Here is an 18,144-nt window from a genome sequence, read left to right on the forward strand (position 1 = left end):
TATTGTGCAAAACTATTTTATTTACAAATGGCACAATGTGACTACACCCAGTCAATGCACATGCACACCCTTCAGACCGACATTCCATTTAAGTGAGTTCCTTGACTACTAGACCTAAATTACCTGAGTCTCAGATAGTGGCAGGCAGGCGTTCCTAGGCTTGATTCACAGAGGCTGTGTCATCAGAATGGCGTCCTACTTTTGACCAGAGCCTCAAAAACGTAGTACACTATCTAGAAAGCCATTTCAGACAAGCAAAGATTCTCTCACTGGAGTGAGCGAGCAAATATTGCCCAAGAGAAAACAGTGGCTCATAACTGTTAAAAAGGCCATTTAAGAGGTTTAGATGAGATCGATAATATACACGACATCTGTGTGATACGGGCTATTTTCAATCAATGCATCAAAACAAAGAACATAGCTTTGGACAGTGGAGAAGGAGGGCAATTAGGCCTGATCGTCCCAGATCGGTTTGTGTTGTCTAGACAACGACCGTAGGTCAAGAAGTTGGCCAGACAGCAGAAATAGATCTGGGACCAGACTAGGAGGGGATTCTAGGTGTGATCAAGGATTCTAGAATATTACCTCATAATTTAAATGTCAATGGAAGCTATAAAAAGGTAAAACATGTTTAAGACATTGAACTGGCCTCTCCCATACATGGTGATAGGCTACGTACAGTTTCCATCTGTCACTACAGTAGATATACAGGCCCCTTTGAAGTAGACTTGGCAAACATTTGTCTTTTTTTTTTTTTTTTTACCAATAATTTCAGTCACTAACCGAAGACAGTCATCCTCCGGCAGCAATATTTCTCAGGAGTCTTTCTGCTCGATTCTCAAAAATATTATTTTTCAGAATTCATATAGAGAAGAAGGTGGTGATGGGAGAAAGGGGTGCAGAAGAAAGAGAGATGAGGGAGCGAGCATGCGCTGATCTGAATTCACTCTCTGCCCCTTCCTTTGGCCCTAATCATTCAAATCTGTAAGGTGTAGGTACTATGGTGGAAGCGCTGGCAAGATATAACAAAGATAGAAGGGTTAGGGCCAAGGGGTAAGGGTAGTAGGAAACGAATTGCGGCCGGCTCGAGAGAAAAGAGAGGAGAGAGCAATGAAATGGTTAACACCAGAACAGAACAGGTAAAAGTTCCAAAGCTTCCCTAGTTTCGTCAGCCCCTCAGCCAGCCAGTTTGCTGGCCACGATGGAGGGCTTCCTCTGGGGGATGTCCTGAGGTGTGGGGATGTGGTCCCCGGTTATCTCTGCCTTCTCAGCCGGCGTCACCGCAGGGAGCTGCTGCTTGTTCTTCACCTTAGCCTTGGCCATGTTGTAGTCCCCAGAGTCAAAGAACTTTTGCTGCACAGAGAAAAAATTAAAATTAAAAAAATCACAGCCTTTACAAAGATGTTGTTTTGTGTTCAAAGAAGTCTGTGTTTGTTTGACTCTTTCAAAGAAAATGAATGTTTATAAAAAGCATGACAATGATTCCATAACAAAAATGCATTGCTGTGAAAGTAAAGTGTAAATAACCTAGTTTGCATGTTTCGGCCTAACTAGAAGCATCTACAGCAGGGTTCTTCAATTCCGGTCCTGGAGGGCCGAAACACTTCTGTTTTTTATTTCTACCTGGTAGTTAATTGCACTCACCTGGTGTCCCAGGTCTGAATTAGCCCCTGATTAGAAGGAGAGGATGAAAAACAGAGGTGTTTTGGCCCTCCAGGACCAGAATTGAAGAACCCTGATCTACAGCTACCAAAGTGTTGTGTATGTAGGGCACAACCAAAGGGCCATATTACCCCTTTCTGAAGCCGTTTCCGGAGCAGGTCAGAGCCCCCAGGCTTGGTTCCAAGATGAGGGAACCTGGCCTTTAGTTTCACCTCCTCTGCCTTCTCTGGGCTGAGGACTGTGTCATCCATCTCCTGAGTGGACAGAAGAACACACAATACACAGTATAAAAACACAAATAATGAATGGGGTTGGGGGTGACATGTTATGATGTAATGTCATGTTAATGTCACAGTTCAGGCAGCAACAAAAAGGTGTTTTGTCAATCTCGGGGTTGACAAGTCACGATTAGTTTAGTTACTAGTTCAAATCAAATGTTATTTGTCACATGTGCCGAATACAGCAGGTGTAGACCTTACCGTGAATGCTTACTTACAAGCCCTTAACCAACAATGCAGCTCAAGAAATAGGGTTTTTTAATTAGTTATGATTCTATCAGAGGAATGTCCTTTGATTTGATTCTCCAGTAAATGGGGTTAGGTTACAAGCTGGCAACAAAGCCTTCTGTTTAGCAGCAATGTGGCCAAAAAAAGCTTTACGGCATGCATGAACGCAGGCAGACAAAATGTTAGCTACCGGTAAATTGAGAAAGCTATCACCGTGTTACTAATTAGCTAGCTAACCACTCATCTTGATAGTTAAAATAATGGTTATGTACACAGTTCAATGCACATTGATGATATAAACACATGCACATTGAAATAAACTAAGTCACTAACGTTAGCTAGCTAACCATCTAAACTGCTGATTTGACAGCCAGATTTGACATAATCATCATGGCTAGTAAGCTACTCGCAGTGTAGCATTACCCTAGCTTGTTAGCATCAAAATAATTAAAATCTAACCTGCTGTTCCTCGTGTGTTGCCTCCTCGACGGCAGGCCTTGTTCCTTCGATCTCCTTGGACATGGCGAACTATGTAAATATCAAGTTTTCTACAAAACTTAAGTTTACACCAAGCGAGGTTCAACACTAGACACACAAAAACGAAAAGGCCGTAATGCCTGGCCGTTCCCTCCCTTTTCTCTAGTGATGCAGCAGATTATATGTAGACTGTTTATTTTCTTCTTCTTCTTCTTCAAGGTTTTATTGGCGCACTACATCCCAACTGGTGTATTGCCGCCACCTACTGGGTGGGGTACAAACTGAGCTACATTAACAAAAAAAGCACTCCTATTATTCTCAAAAAACTAAACACAAGTAATGTAGACTGTTTGGGGTAGAACCATTTTTTTTTTAAAATAGCTCAATGGATAGGCCACGAGGGGTAGCTCTGGGCAGTTAGAATATAGAACCATTAAGGGGCTTCCTGAGTGGTGCAGTGGTCTAAGGCACTGCATTGCAGTGCTTAAGGCGTCACTACAGACCCGGGCTCGATCCCAGGCTGTGTCACAGCTGGCCGTGATCAGGAGACCCACGAGGCGTTGCACAATTGGCCCAGCGTCGTCCGGGTTAGGGGAGGGTTTGGCCGGCCGGGTTTTCCTTGTCCCATCGCGCTCTAGCGACTCCTTGTGGCGGACCAGGTGCCTGCCAGCTAGACGGTGTTTCCTACGACACATTGGTGCGGCTGGCTTCCGGGTTAAGCAAGCAGTTTATCAAAAAGCAGTGCGGCATGGCGGGGCTGTGTTTCGGAGGACGCATGGCTCTCGACCGTCGCTTCTCCCGAGTCCGTAGGGGAGTTGCAGCGATGGGACAAGACTGTAACTACCAATTGGGGGTAAAAAAAAAAATAGAATCATTGACATTTTAGTCATTTAGCAGACGCTCTTATCCAGAGCAACTAGGGTTAAGTGCCTTGCTCAAGGGCACATCAACAGATTTTTCACCTAGTCAGCTCAGGGATTAGAACCAGCAACCTTTCAGTTACTGGCACAACGCTCTTAACCACTAAGCTACCTGCCGCCTCAATCATCATGTAATTTGCTAGTGAGCAACACATAAGAGTTTATAAATGTAAATGATGAACATCCATTTATGACAGACAAAATGTCAGTATTTACTCACCATTTACCCACTGGGTGATAAAAGTGTAAAATTGTGAAGACGGAATCAGTGATGACAAATTAATGTAATTTACCAATTTCACCAATCATGGGTTGCATGTTTCGGCACAATATTGTTTTGAACGTTCATTTTGAACTGATGCCCGACTGAGCATTCTACTCATTGCATCATCAATGAGCGCTGATTAAGATTGAATCAAAAGTGCATTAGAGCGGCTTGGAAATACAATGACATTCAAAACGAGGCAAATAATTGGTAGGAAAACCTTTTGTCATCATGTTGACGTCACCAGGTTTATCTTTAGACGCAGTACAGAAAAATGAAACTCTATCCTAGGGTTAGGTTCCCCTCTAACCTTTTACCTGGGCTTTACTCCTTTCATTCTGTATTTATTTTAACACTAGTCCCTGCCTGTTGCAAGTATACCCACAACATGATGCTGCCACCACAATACTTGAAAATACAAAGGGATCAACAACATTGCATTCACTTCACATTGCTGACCTGTAGGACAAATTGAAAAGAAGGGAGCATTCTGTAAAAAAAATCCAGATCATCCATTCTGTTAGCAACAAGGCCGTTAAGTAACACTGCAAGACAACGCTGCAAAGACATGACCTTTTTGGCCTGAATTAAAAACTACAGGTTTTGGTCATATCCAATACAACACAAACCCTCCTTTTCAAGTACTGTGGCGGCAGCATCATGTTATGGGTATGCTTGTCGTCGGCAGGGACTGGGGAGTTTGTCAGGATCAAAATAAATATGAACTGAGCAAAGTCCAGGTAAAAAGCTACAGGAAAACCCACCTCAGTTTTCTGAAAACCTAACCTTAGGATAGTTATATTTTTCAGTGAGACAATTACAACAACAAAAAATGCCAAGGACACACCAGAATGTCATTCCAAGACGTGTTGAGTGTTCATGAGTGATCGACTCTCAGTCCCAACTTAAATATGCTTGAAAATCAGAGACACGGTGTGAATATTTGTTATTCATTTGGAAAAAAAAGTAGGTTGTGTAGGGGGGAGAAAAAAAAATCTAATATAATCATTTTTCGATTTAATTTCAAGGCAGCAAAATGTGAAGACTGTGCAAGGGGTGTGTTGACTTCCACTAGGCACTGTATAAGAACATCAGAAACCTATTTCACCAATCATGGTTTTATTAATATTTAATATCAATTTTTATATTGTTTTGAACGTTCATTTGGGAGGATACATTAATTTTACTTCTGCGCATCAGCTCCTTATATTTTATTTATTACAACGTCTTTAAAAACACATATGTCCTCTGTATTATACACAGTATGTTTGAAGACTTGCATTTGGAACAGTTAAATCTCAAAGACAAAAAACACAGCACACAGAAATGAGTTGTTGAAGCCAACCACATCGAAAGCAACAGATTAACCATCATCCCCCATTTCCACGTCTTCTGCCAGCTTCTGCACCATCTTCTCTTCCAGCGGTTTGGCTTTGCCTGCAGATTCATGAGGAAATGTATTAGAGGTGCTCTCGGCAAGCATTCAACCCCTCAAAGTCAGTCGAGGAGACGTTTGTTTGCTTGTCAAACGGACATCTTTCTTATTGTAGTACATGTAGCAGAGAAGAGGTGATCAGAAGGAAGAGGAGGAGAGAAGAGGCAATAGCTGTGTATATTGTAGTCAGGTGTCTCACCTGCATGAGGTGCTTTGATAAGGTGAATATTCTTCTTCACTTCGCTTATGGCCTCTTCCTTCTCCAACTGTTTGCCCTTCTTCAGCCTGTAGGATGAGCAGATTGAAAAACAGGTATGAGCTCATTGAGCTACCATTTCCATACAAACACATTGACACCAACGACTTGCTAATTTAGTGAGATATCATAATAATGCTGCCTTGTATCCAATCTACACACAATGGCACAAAGACTTTGCTATCTACTCCCGAAGTTCCTTCAAAAGACCAGATTACAACTTTTTGCCCATAAGGAAAGGACCCGTAAGTCAGCGTTCCACTCTTAGTCTACACCTGTTGTTTTTACGAAGCATGTGACATTGTTTTTATTTATTTTTTAGGACATTTAGGCTTGTTATTTACCATCCCAAAAACAGAAAACTAGTCATTGTACTCGCCGGTTCATGATAAACTTTGCCTGTCGTTTCTGTTTGATCTCTTCCACCTTCTTCATCGCCTCCACTGAAAAACAAAAATAAGTCAGGTTGTTGCTCTTCTAGTCAGCATTTAAATGACTCTCACATTAACAGTGCAATTAAGTCCAATGTAAACAATTATAATGATGAACTAATGTGACTTGAAGAGCCATGTGAGAGGGTAAAGCTGGATCATAAAATACCTGTCTTGCCCCACAGCTCCCTTCTGTATTTGACTGGAATATTTCTGCGCTTCTCAAACTCCAATGAGTTGTCCTGAAGCAGTGAACAATAATATGATTATTAGTGGCTACATAAAGGATATTTACTTTATGAATACTTACACGGGACTCGTCAAATTAAATCAATAACATTTATTTTTATAAAGCCCGTTTTACATCAGCAGTTGTCACAAAGTGCTATACAGCAGGGCTGTGACGATGCCAGCATCGCAATATTTTTTCCACGGCAAAAAATTACAACACGAAGCAGAGCAGACCAAACTATTTGGTTCTTAAAAAACCTGCTGTATGTAAAATATTGTGTGCTACAGCTTGGAAAATGAATAAATGTGACTCTGGATGACAACATAATGATGTTTGTTTCCCACATTAGGGCTGTTTCCTTGCCACGATAATAACGAGTATCGCGACACTGGTATCGTCCCGGCCCTACTATACAGACACCCAGTCTAAAATCCCAAAGCACAAGCTATTCAGATGTAGAAGGACGGTGGCCAGGAAAACCTCCCTCCCCGAGTAGCTCAGTTTGTAGAGCATGGCGCTTGCAACGCCAGGGTTGTGGGTTCGATTCCCATGGGGGGCCAGTATGAAAAAATGTATGCACTAACTGTAAATCGCTCTGGATAACAGCATCTGCTAAATGACTAAAATGTAAGGGCAGGAACCTAGGAAGAAATCCAGCGAGGAAAAGATGGAGGAAGTGGATGCTGAGTTGGAACCAAGCAGCGCTTCAAGCAAAGTTGGTGAAGACGAATGTTCTGAATGGACAACAGTAGTAGCGAAAACAGGAGAAAAAAAAAAGGAAATTGTCTAAAAGTGGAGTGGAGGATACGTGTGAATGATAACGAATCGTTTGTTGAGTAAGGATGCATATGTGGAGTGGTTTGATTCATTGTATTTCTGAAGATTGCAATGAGCCTCAAAAGAATCCGAACAACCGAAGTTTTGTGTTTTGAACTTCGGAGTAGAGCCCCAGTCAAAGGAGTCATCTCAGGGGTGACGACGGATGTTCAGGTTGAATTCCTGGTGTGGTTGGTGCCCGGCGTCTGACCCGCTGGGTGAATGGAGAAAAATAAGAAAGTCTGTCGGTCCTGTTGTGTGATCGCCAATATACTATAGAAGAAGAAGAAACCGTGGATTATAATTTACATCAATAGAATAACTCACAACTGTCAACTGCTTTTCTGAATGCCTTCGTCCATCTGGTCTTTCTTGGGTTACGCTTCTTCTTGAAGTTTTTGTGGCACTTTGACTTGCAGAATCGGAACACCTAATTACAAAATTAAGAGAGCTTTGAAATGTATTTATTTTACTTGGGAACCGCTGCTAGCATCGTGCAACCATCCTGAACTCGCAAATTTACATGATGTTTCCCTACATGGAACCACAGAATGTAAACTCGCGATATCAGGATGGTTGTACGAGGCTACCTCTATGCAGTAGTATATGTCATCGTCATAATAATAATAATACAACAACAGTGTGGTTCAACAACGGTATTGATCATATTAATGCTCCTGACATATGTATAGCTCGTTTTATTAGCTAGTAGCTCGCTGTCACAGATGAAAGGTGTTAGTTATCATCAGTATCTGTGTCGCTGTAGTTAGTTAACTAGCTTTTTGTTTTCATGCGTCGGATGCTCTTGCAACTCGGTAGTGCGTGGGACATATGCTGCGTTTAAAACAACTGGGAGCTCAGAGAAATACGAGTCAGTGATTTTCAGGTCGGAGCTCTAGAAAGAGACTCGAGTTGGAATTCCAACTTCAAATCGATTTTTCCCAGTCGGAGCTCGTTTTTTTCCGAGTTCCCATTTGTTTTGAACGCTCGGAAGTCCGAGATTTCCGAGTTCCCAGCAGTTGTTCTGAACGCGACAAAAGTTTGGCACCAGTCGCGTTACAGAGACATCTTTACTCCGGTGAGTTACGGAGCCATGTCAATAGACAAAATAATTTACACCACCAAAAGGCGAGAGCGCAGCCGAACGACGCCCTGGACCAGAGCCACTACGTTACCTAGCTAGCGATGCAGACAAAAGTTGTCGACGCGAAGCAAGGCAAATAACACCAAATAGTCCTACCTTGCAGTCATTACGTACAAACATCATCCCATGCCCGGGGTAAACAGGCCCCGAACAAAAGTAGCACTTTTCTAAAATTTCGAAATAGCTGTTTACATCTATGCGTTTCCTAGCTCCTCTATGGTTCGTAATAGCAGACGTCACATGTCTGAAGCGCTTTGCTGCCCTCTGCAGGTGGTACTCCTGAACTACTATAATAACAATATGCCACTTAGCAGACGCTTTTATCCAAATTTTTACGTATGGGTGGTCCCGGGGATCGAACCCACCACCCTCGCGTTACAAGCGCCGTGCTCTACCAATTGAGCTGGCGGCAGATGTTCCATTTACACCAGAAATTCAATGTGATGTTGACCACAGTCTCTCTGCCTTTGAAATCATACTTTTTCTACAGTACAAAATTAATCTCTATCACACAATGCAAATAACCATATACTAATTCTCCCCCAGGTTGTTAGTGTCTTTACCTGCATTTATTTATTTTTTTACTGTAAAATTGAGGCTCAGATACACTACTTAAAGAGAGGATGTCTTTAATTCGTCCAGATTTATAAATCCAGTCAGAAATTCAGAATGTAGACTGACTGTAAAAAAATAAAACATAGTGTAGAAATGTACTGTTCAACTTTTACAAAAATGCACCCAATAATAATTCCTACTTTGAGACGCATGACATTTACATTTTTAGTCATTTAGCAGACACTCTTATCCAGAGCGACTTACAGGAGCAATTAGGGGCATGGTCCGCCCCCCTGTCTTATTTTGTATGATCTGAAAAGCAAAAGTGATCCTAGATCAACACTCATAGTCTTGGATACCAGAGTAAATATGTGCCCAGAAGTATGCAGCATATAAAGAGGATGGGTGAAGTGATGGTGAATAACCCAGTTACCAGTATTTCCCTGGGTTAGTTATGTCTAAGAAGGCACCATGGAGTTCCTGATTGACCATACTGCCGTGGCTATATACTATTTAAGTGATTTAGCAGACGCTCTTATCCAGAGCGATTTACAGGAGCAATTAGGTTTAAGTGCCTTGCTCAAGGGCACATCGACAGATTTTTCACCTAGTCGGCTCGGGGATTAGAACCAGCAACCTTTCGGTTACTGGCACAACACTCTTAACCACTAAGCTACCTATAAGTTATGAGAGAGCTTCCCTGGTGGCGCAGATGATAGAAGACTTGGCTTGGGAACCAAACATTGCAGTTTCAAACCCCACATGTGCTGATTGTCAACATACAGCACAAACAGTAAAAATAATATGGTTGTGTATTTATGATTAACTGCTGTTCAGATGTCCTGTGTGCCTATATCACTTAGTAGAGGGCCTACAATACAGTCCTCAAATGCGAATTGCCGTTAAATATGGAGTGAGTAGTCATGCTGTACTTCGCTCCGCAGGTAATATGACATACATTTACATTACAAAGAAACGATGTGATTAGTGTGATGTTAGCTAGCTACATAGTTGTCTATGTATCAAAGATAAAAGGTGTAGTGTAGAGAAACTATCGAGGTTAGCTAGTCAGATACATTAGTTCGCAGCGACGCCGTTTTTTCAAACAAAGTCAACACCGCAGCCATTGCTAGCTAGCCAACACTACCAGCTAGCAGTACTGTAGCCAACACTACCAGCTAGCAGTACTGTAGCCAACACTACCAGCTAGCAGTACTGTAGCCAACACTACCAGCTAGCAGTACTGTAGCCAACACTACCAGCTAGCAGTAATGTAGCCAACACTACCAGCTAGCAGTAATGTAGCCAACACTACCAGCTAGCAGTAATGTAGCCAACACTACCAGCTAGCAGTAATGTAGCCAACACTACCAGCTAGCAGTACTGTAGCCAACACTACCAGCTAGCAGTACTGTAGCCAACACTACCAGCTAGCAGTAATGTAGCCAACACTACCAGCTAGCAGTAATGTAGCCAACACTACCAGCTAGCAGTAATGTAGCCAACACTACCAGCTAGCAGTACTGTAGCCAACACTACCAGCTAGCAGTAATGTAGCCAACACTACCAGCTAGCAGTAATGTAGCCAACACTACCAGCTAGCAGTACTGTAGCAACTATGGAGAGAAACATGGAGGGAGTGTATTCCAATCTGCTTTAAGGAGCTACACATTTGCATGCTGAGAATGTTGTGGTAAAACTTCAATATAACAATTTCAAAATGTTATTGAAATGTTCTGAAGACCTCCAAAACAAAGTGAAATGTATACTGAACAAAAATATAAACGGAACATGTAACAGTGTTTGTTCCATGTTTAATGAGTTGAAATTAAAGATCCCAGAAATGTTCCATATGCACAAAAAGCTTATTTCTCTAAGGTTATGTGCACCAATTTGTTTACATCCCTGTTAGTGAGCATTTCTCCTTTACCAAGATAATCCATCCACCTGACAGGTGTGGCATATCAAGAAGCTGACTTTTTTTTTAACCTTTATTTAACTAGGCAAGTCAGTTAAGAACAAATTCTTATTCACAATGACAGCCTACACCAGCCAAACCCGGACGACACTGGGCCAATTGTGCGCCGCCTTATGGGACTCCCAATCACGGCCGGTTGTGATACAGCCTGGAATCAAACCAGGGGGGTCTGTAGTGACGCCTCAAGCACTGAGATGCAGTGCCTTAGACCGCTGCGCCACTCGGGAGCATGATCATTACACAGGTGCACCTTGTGGTGGGTACAATAAAAGGCCTCTAAAATGTGCCGTTTTGTCACAACACAATGCCACAGATGTTTTGAGGTTGTGTTCAATTGGCATGCTGAATGCAGCAATGTCCACCAGAGCTGTTGCCAGATAATTTAATGTTAATTTCTCTACCATAAGCCGCCTTCAGTGTCGTTTTAGAGAATTAGTCAGTATGTCCAACCGGCCTCACAACCGCAGACCATGTGTAACCACGCCAGCCCAGGACCTCCACATCCAGCTTCTTCACCTGCGGGATCATCTGAGACCAGCCACCCGCACAGCTGATGAAACTGTGGGTTTGCACAACCAAATAATTTCTGCACGAACTGTCAGAAACCGTCTCAGGGAAGCTCATCTGGGTGCTCGTCGTCCTCACCAGGGTCTTGACCTGACTGCAGTTCGGGGTCGTAACCGACTTCAGTGGGCAAATTCTCACCTTCGATGGCCACTGGCATGCTGGAGAAGTGTACTCTTCACGGATGAATCCCAGTTTCAACTGTACCAGGCAAGTGGCAGACAGCGTGTATGGTGTTATGTGGGCGAGCGGTTTGCTGATGTCAACATTGTGAACAGAGTGCCCCATGGTGGCGGTGGGGTTATGGTATGGGCAGGCATAAGCTACAGACAACGAACACAATTGCATTTTATCGATGGCAATTTGAATCTACAGCGATACCGTGACGAGATCCTGAGGCCCATTGTCTTGCCATTAATCTGCCACCATCACCTCATATTTCAGCATGATAATGCACGGCCCCATGTCGCAAGGATCTGTACACAATTCCTTTAAGCTGAAAATGCCCCAGTTCTTCCATGGCCTGCATACTCACCAGACATATCACCTAGTGAGCATGTTTGGGATGCTCTGGATCGACGTGTACGACAGCTTGTTCCAGCCAATATACAGCAACTTCGCTCAGCCATTGAAGAGGAGTGGGATAACATTCCACAGGCCACAATCAACAGCCTGATCAACTCTATGCAAAGGAGATGTGTCGCGCTGCATGAGGCAAATGGTGGTCACACCAGATACTGACTGGTTTTCTGATCCACACCCCTACTTTTTTTTAAGGTATCTGTGATCAACAGATGCATATTTGTATTCCGAGGGATGTGAAATGTATAGATTATGGCCTAATTATTTTATTTCAATTGATTTCCGTATATGAATTGTAACTCAGTAAAATCTTTGAAATTGTTGCGTTTATGTTGTGTATGAACATCAATGGAATATTATGTTAAACCTAAAACATAAGGCTATGAACGTCATAAAAACTGACTTATTTGGAAATTGTGGAACATTATGCAACATTGTGGGAATGTTCTGTGCAACCTTCATGAATATCACAAGAACATTCTTGCAACATTAGGGGAATGTCCTGTGCAACCTAACTTAAACATTGTATGAACGTCATCACAACTGAGCATATTTTGTGTTTTGGGAACCTATCTCTTGTAATGTATCCACACTGTTCCCACAACCTAATTAAATGTTCTGGGAACCTTTAAAAAACTCAAAAGCTGTTCTGTCAACATTCTTGCAATTTTTTTGCACCCTTACAAACATGATCTGAATGTCAGCACAACTGGATAGTTTTAGTGATTTGGGAACCTATCTCTTGTCATATCCACCAAATGTTCCCACAACCTAAATAAACATTCTGGGAACCTTTAAAGAACAGACAAAATATGTTCTGGGAACGTTCTTGTAACATCAGGTGAATGTTATTTTTTTACCCTAAGATTAACATTGTAGAATCATCTGAACAACTGGACAGTTTGTGTTTTAGGAACATATATTTTGTGATTTCCCCACAATGTTCCCACCAGACTGTTCCCACAACCTAATGAAACATTCTGGTAACCTTCAAAAGAACAGACAAAATGTGTTCTAGGAATGTCCTTGCAACATCAGGCAAATTGTTTATACAAACATTCTACAATCCTCAGCACAACTGGACAGTTTTTGAGTTATGAGAACATTTGCTGCGACCTAACGCATGTTCTGGGAATTTTCGCACAGAACCATTTTTGGTTTGCTGGGCAGACTTACATCCACATATCACAGGAATACTTTTTCAGGAAACATTTTTATTCAAATGATGAGACCATCTTGAGAGGATCAAATAATGTGGTTTGTGCTTTTGTAACACAGAAACACTGTTTGTTTTAATACTTGGGAGAAAGAAATACACGATATGGTAAATATGCATTACAAAAGCAGGAAATTACAACCCCCCAAAAATACGTTAAATAATAGCAATAAGGGACACATTCAAAATGGTGTCCGGCAATGGCAACAGGCTCCCCTAAATAACTAACCTGTCACTGACACAGGCTCTGAGAACACAGACAGAGGGAAAATAGCCCAATCTTTTCTTATATCCATCTAAGGCTGTGTCTAGATTTGACAGTTCATGCAGCTTTAGTATTCTGATCATAGAGTTCTGATCATGGAATTCAGAAACGCGTCATGCATCTACACTTTAAAATGTGTCCACCATGTCCACAGTGTGTCTGCATTCCCTTTTCCCGCACTATATTCAAATGCCATTATGCATTCTACAAATGGTGGAATAGTCAAAATATGATAATAACAACAACAACTGATGGCAGTACCTAACTACTGTTGCTAACTAGCCAGCTAACCTCTGTAGCTAGCCAGCAAGTTAGCAAGCAACGCTAAAGGGATTGCAAAAGGGTTTGCATAACTCTAGCCAAACAAAAAAATCGTTTTTCTAAATATTAGCTTGTTGGCTAGAATTTCTCAGGCCAGAAAACCCGTTCCTCACACGCTAGGAACGTATTTCCTCCAACGTTATAATGAAAAGGTGCTTCTAAGTCCCAAAACACAAGTTTTCAGGAGACTTATGGGAGGAGTGCTGATGACGTCGCCCACTTTAATGCGCATTCGGTAGCCTGATTGCGTCCAGACTGAGTAGAAATCCGCACACAATGCAGCCCTGACCACCTCCTGAAGTGGTCAGCTAGATCTGAACACAGTCAGACCACAAAGCGACTTTTGTGCGTCTAGACCCGTCTTTTCAATGCGATCTTCGTATTCTGATAGCAGAAGTCGCATGCAAGTGTCAAGTGTAGACACGGCCTAAGAAAAATATGCTTTGACAGGAGACAAAATTCTCCTAAAAGAAACAAAACCATAACATTTTAAAAAAGTCCCAAAGTAAACTTTTAACATCTTTCAGGTGAAATCTTATGAACACGATCCAACTGACAACTGAATACTCTTCGACCTCTCAAGCCGCTCAAAACAAAAATGGAACATGGCATCACAATGAATCGACTATAAAATGCCCTTTTCTAGTGAATCAAAATCCTAGAAACACATTATGCAAATACTGTTATGTAAAGAAATGTCAAACCAAATAACTAATTATTAAACAACATTGACTTTAAATTCTTCTTTGGTCAAGATTGTTTGCTTTTCAAAGATATAAAACTTGATTATGTTGCTCTTCACACATAGGGGTTATTGATTTGATAGTCAGAATCTTGTCATATTGTCAAACTGGGGTGTGCTATATAGGAGTAGCCTGATCCCAGATCTGTTTGTACTGTGTTACCGGCTCATATGGTCATTGTCATGTGTGGCACAAACAGATCTGACACCAGGCTAGAAATATATTGGATACAAATTTCTCCATCATACAACATTCATAAAACTTGTATTCATGTGAATTGTGACCACAGGTGATATCTGCTTGATGGATGTAAATCCCATTTATAAAAAAATGAGATCATGAATAAAGCAACATCCATCATCATCCATCTATCACTGTCAATACACTGACTGGATTATTTGGTGAGGTGTCAGAAAAGCTCCTGTCGTGGTTGGGCTTAATTCCATTCCAATTCAGCCAATTCTGGAAGTTAACTGAAATTCCAAATATCACTGTTGAAAAGCATTGGAATTTCAGTTTACACCCAGAACTGACTGAATTGAAATGGAACTAGCTCCAACCCTGGTATCTCCTATGACATAATTCCAAGGATCTATCTGGAGGACCCCATCAGTCCTCCCATCTGATCTATCTGAATCCCCCATCAGTCCTCCCGTCTGAGGAAGTAGACAACTCTTTGGCATCTAATAGCACATGTGTCAGCGCTACGTTTAGCATCAATGATCTACATAGAAGGCAAATGGAGAACACTCGTCTGAAAGACAGAGCGCTAAAGCTTTCAACCAGATATAAAACTTGTCTTGAAATGTACAATAAGATTTGCATTCAACTCGATAATTCAAAGAGAAATATACATAGTTGATACGGCAGCAAAATGATTTGGCAGACACTCACAATACTGTACGGCTGTTGTGTCGTTTGTTCCAACTCTTTCTTTGGAGACCTTTTCTGTCGTTGGATCTCTATATCTACGATCATCTGCAAAGCCCTTTTCCATGTAATAAGGCCATTTTAAAGCTTTTAAAGGTCCGGTGCACTGGAAATGCCAGTTCAACGTTTCTTTTTAGTTACTTTGTTTTTACTCAAATGGAGACTGACGATACAGTATCTAATGCACTTCCATATTTGAACTATACTGAAGGGATCATTAAAAACGTAAAGCTTTTCCAACCTTATAAAAACATCAAATAATTCAAAAGGAATTTTTACAAATCTTACTACCTCATTTTAACAATATATTGTGCAGTACTGTATATAGTACTACAGTGTCTTGCGAAAGTATTCACCCCCCTTGGCATTTTTCCTATTTTGTTGCCTTATAACCTGGAATTAAAATGGATGTTTTGGGGGTTTGTATCATTTGATTTACACAACATACCTACCACTTAGAAGATGTAAAATAGAAAACTTGAGCGTGCATAACTATTCACCCCCACAAAGTCAATACTTTGTAGAGCCACCTTTTGCAACAATTACAGCTGCAAGTCTCTTGGGGTATGTCTCTATAAGCTTGGCACATCTAGCCACTGGGATTTTTGCCCATTCTTCAAGGCAAAACTGCTCCAGCTCCTTCAAGTTGGATGGGTTCCGCTGGTGTACAGCAATCTTTAAGTCATACCACAGATTCTCAATTGGATTGAGGTCTGGGCTTTGACTAGGCCATTCCAAGACATTTAAATGTTTCCCCTTAAACCACTCGAGTGTTGCTTTAGCAGTATGCTTAGGGTCATTGTCCTGCTGGAAGGTGAACCTCTGTCCCGTTCTCAAATCTCTGGAAGACTGAAAGTCTCAAGAATTTCCCTGTATTTATCGGCATCCATCATTCCTTCAATTCTGACCAGTTTCCCAGTCCCTGCCGATGAAAAACATCCCCACAGCATGATGCTGCCACCACCATGCTTCACTGTTGGGATGGTGTTCTCGGGGTGATGAGAGGTGTTGGGTTTGCGCTAGACATAGCGTTTTCCTTGATGGTCAAAAAGCTCAATTTTAGTCTCATCTGACCAGAGTACCTTCTTCCATATGTTTGGGGAGTCTCCCACATGCATTTTGGCGAACACCAAACGTGTTTGATTATTTTTTTCTTTAAGCAATGGCTTTTTTATGGCCACTCTTCCATAAAGCCCAGCTCTGTGGAGTGTACGGCTTAAAGTGGTCCTATGGACAGATACTCCAATCTCCACAGTGGAGCTTTGCAGCTCCTTCAGGGTTATCTTTGGTCTCTTTGTTGCCTCTCTGATTAATGCCCTCCTTGCCTGGTCCATGAGTTTTGGCAGGTTTGTTGTGGTGCCATATTCTTTCAATTTTTTAATAATGGATTTAATGGTGCTCCGTGGGATGTTCAAAGTTTCAGATATTTCTTTATAACCCAACCCTGATCTGTACTTCTCCACAACTTTGTCCCTGACCTGTTTGGAGAGCTCCTTGGTCTTCATGGTGCCGCTTGCTTGGTGGTGCCCCTTGCTTAGTTGTGTTGCAGACTCTGGGGCCTTTCAGAACAGGTGTATATATACTGAGATCATGTGACAGATCATGTGACACTTAGATTGCACACAGGTGGACTTTATTTAACTAATTATGAGACTTCTGAAGGTAATTGGTTGCACCAGATCTTATTTAGGGGCTTCATAGCAAAGGGGGTGAATACATCTGCACGCACCTCTTTTCCGTTATTAATTTGTTTAGAATTTTTTGAAATCAGTTATTTTTTTCCATTTCATTTCACCAATTTTGACTATTTTGTGTATGTCCATTACATGAAATCCAAATAAAAATCAATTTAAATTACAGGTTGTAATGCAACAATAGGAAAAATGCTAAGGGGGGATGAATACTTTTGCAAGGCACTGTACCTCATTTTAAGAGTATATATGTGCAGTATTATTTTCCCTAACTCAGGGAATGAGGTTGAATACATTTAAAAGCCATGTCGTCGTCTTACCTGCATTGATATCCTGCAGGAGTTCTATAGACAGTCAGAGTAACTGAGGTAGACAATGAGCAACGAGGGGTGACCAACTGCACACCCTCTGCTCCAGTGGAAGAAAACAAATCTACTTAAATATAGAAGAAAATGTATCATAACGCAATATATATATATTTTTACATTCTTTTGAACATTCAATGTTGGGTGAGCTTTGGTTTAGGACAGACATTAAGGACTGGTTTCCCGGACAAAGATTAAGCCTAGTCCTGTACAAAGAATCCCTTCCAATGGCTAATCTTCACCGAACATTCTTTTCAGGATCCCATAATATCCCTTTCACCAATTCAGGACAAAGCTTCATCTGTGCCCAAGTAACTTAACAGGCGTAAAATAAGCACCTGAGCGGGGTTTCTTTCTTTCTTGTGCTGACGGGGGAGGTTCTCTTCTGCACTGTTCAACCAATTCAGTAAATGTGGAGGAGTTGTTAAGATGGGGTGTCGCCTTGTTAACGTCCAAAAGCAGAAGGCTCTCTTTCCAGTTCCCCTGAAAACCGGATGCATCCGGTTGTGACTGACCCGCTGAGGTTGGTGTCCAAGAAACCGGCCCTAAAAACCTGACACACAGACGAAAACCAGACAGAAAATGAGGTAAAAATGAAACAGGAAAACAATGACATTCATTACAAATACCCTGAGGTAGACCTGAAGCGAACACCCATTTCCTCCTTAAATCTTCAACTTCCTGATCCCTCTTCGTAACTGTATATTCCTTGTCCAAGGACCTATTTCAGGAGGTGAAGAAGGGAGAAAGGTGGGCTGCTTCAGCTGTAAATAAGCCACATTCAGGCTGG

The 18,144-nt window shown here is 41.7% G+C and overlaps 1 protein-coding gene and 1 pseudogene across 2 annotated transcripts; both read right to left on the reverse strand.

The window, feature by feature from the left end:
* On the reverse strand, window positions 1–2,880 carry LOC311134469 (cAMP-regulated phosphoprotein 19-like). Its single transcript, XM_084168152.1, has 3 exons — window positions 2,628–2,880; window positions 1,794–1,916; window positions 1–1,353 (listed from the first exon to the last, which is right to left on the reverse strand). Exons 1-3 carry the CDS (start codon window positions 2,688–2,690, stop codon window positions 1,177–1,179), a joined length of 363 nt encoding a protein of 120 aa, XP_084024278.1. The 5' UTR covers window positions 2,691–2,880; the 3' UTR covers window positions 1–1,176.
* Window positions 2,881–5,096: 2,216 nt separating this feature from the next.
* On the reverse strand, window positions 5,097–8,323 carry LOC311134495 (putative ribosome biogenesis protein RLP24; annotated as a pseudogene). Its single transcript, XR_014615398.1, has 6 exons — window positions 8,241–8,323; window positions 7,328–7,430; window positions 6,122–6,194; window positions 5,901–5,964; window positions 5,465–5,550; window positions 5,097–5,267 (listed from the first exon to the last, which is right to left on the reverse strand). The product of XR_014615398.1 is annotated as a putative ribosome biogenesis protein RLP24 (transcript).
* Window positions 8,324–18,144: the final 9,821 nt, after the last annotated feature.

The sequence above is a fragment of the Coregonus lavaretus genome, assembly GCF_964263955.1.
Source record: "Coregonus lavaretus genome assembly, chromosome: 9".
Taxonomy (NCBI): Eukaryota; Metazoa; Chordata; class Actinopteri; order Salmoniformes; family Salmonidae; genus Coregonus; species Coregonus lavaretus.

Excerpts from the sequence above, each read along its gene's own strand:
- LOC311134469 (XM_084168152.1), bottom strand. The coding sequence starts at position 2,690 with ATGTCCAAGGAGATCGAAGGAACAAGGCCTGCCGTCGAGGAGGCAACA. Across the intron at positions 1,917-2,627 it reads CAACACACGAGGAACAGCAG|GAGATGGATGACACAGTCCT; the intron begins GTTAGATTTTAA and ends CTGTCCACTCAG. Across the intron at positions 1,354-1,793 it reads GGAAACGGCTTCAGAAAGGG|CAAAAGTTCTTTGACTCTGG; the intron begins GTAATATGGCCC and ends TTCTCTGTGCAG.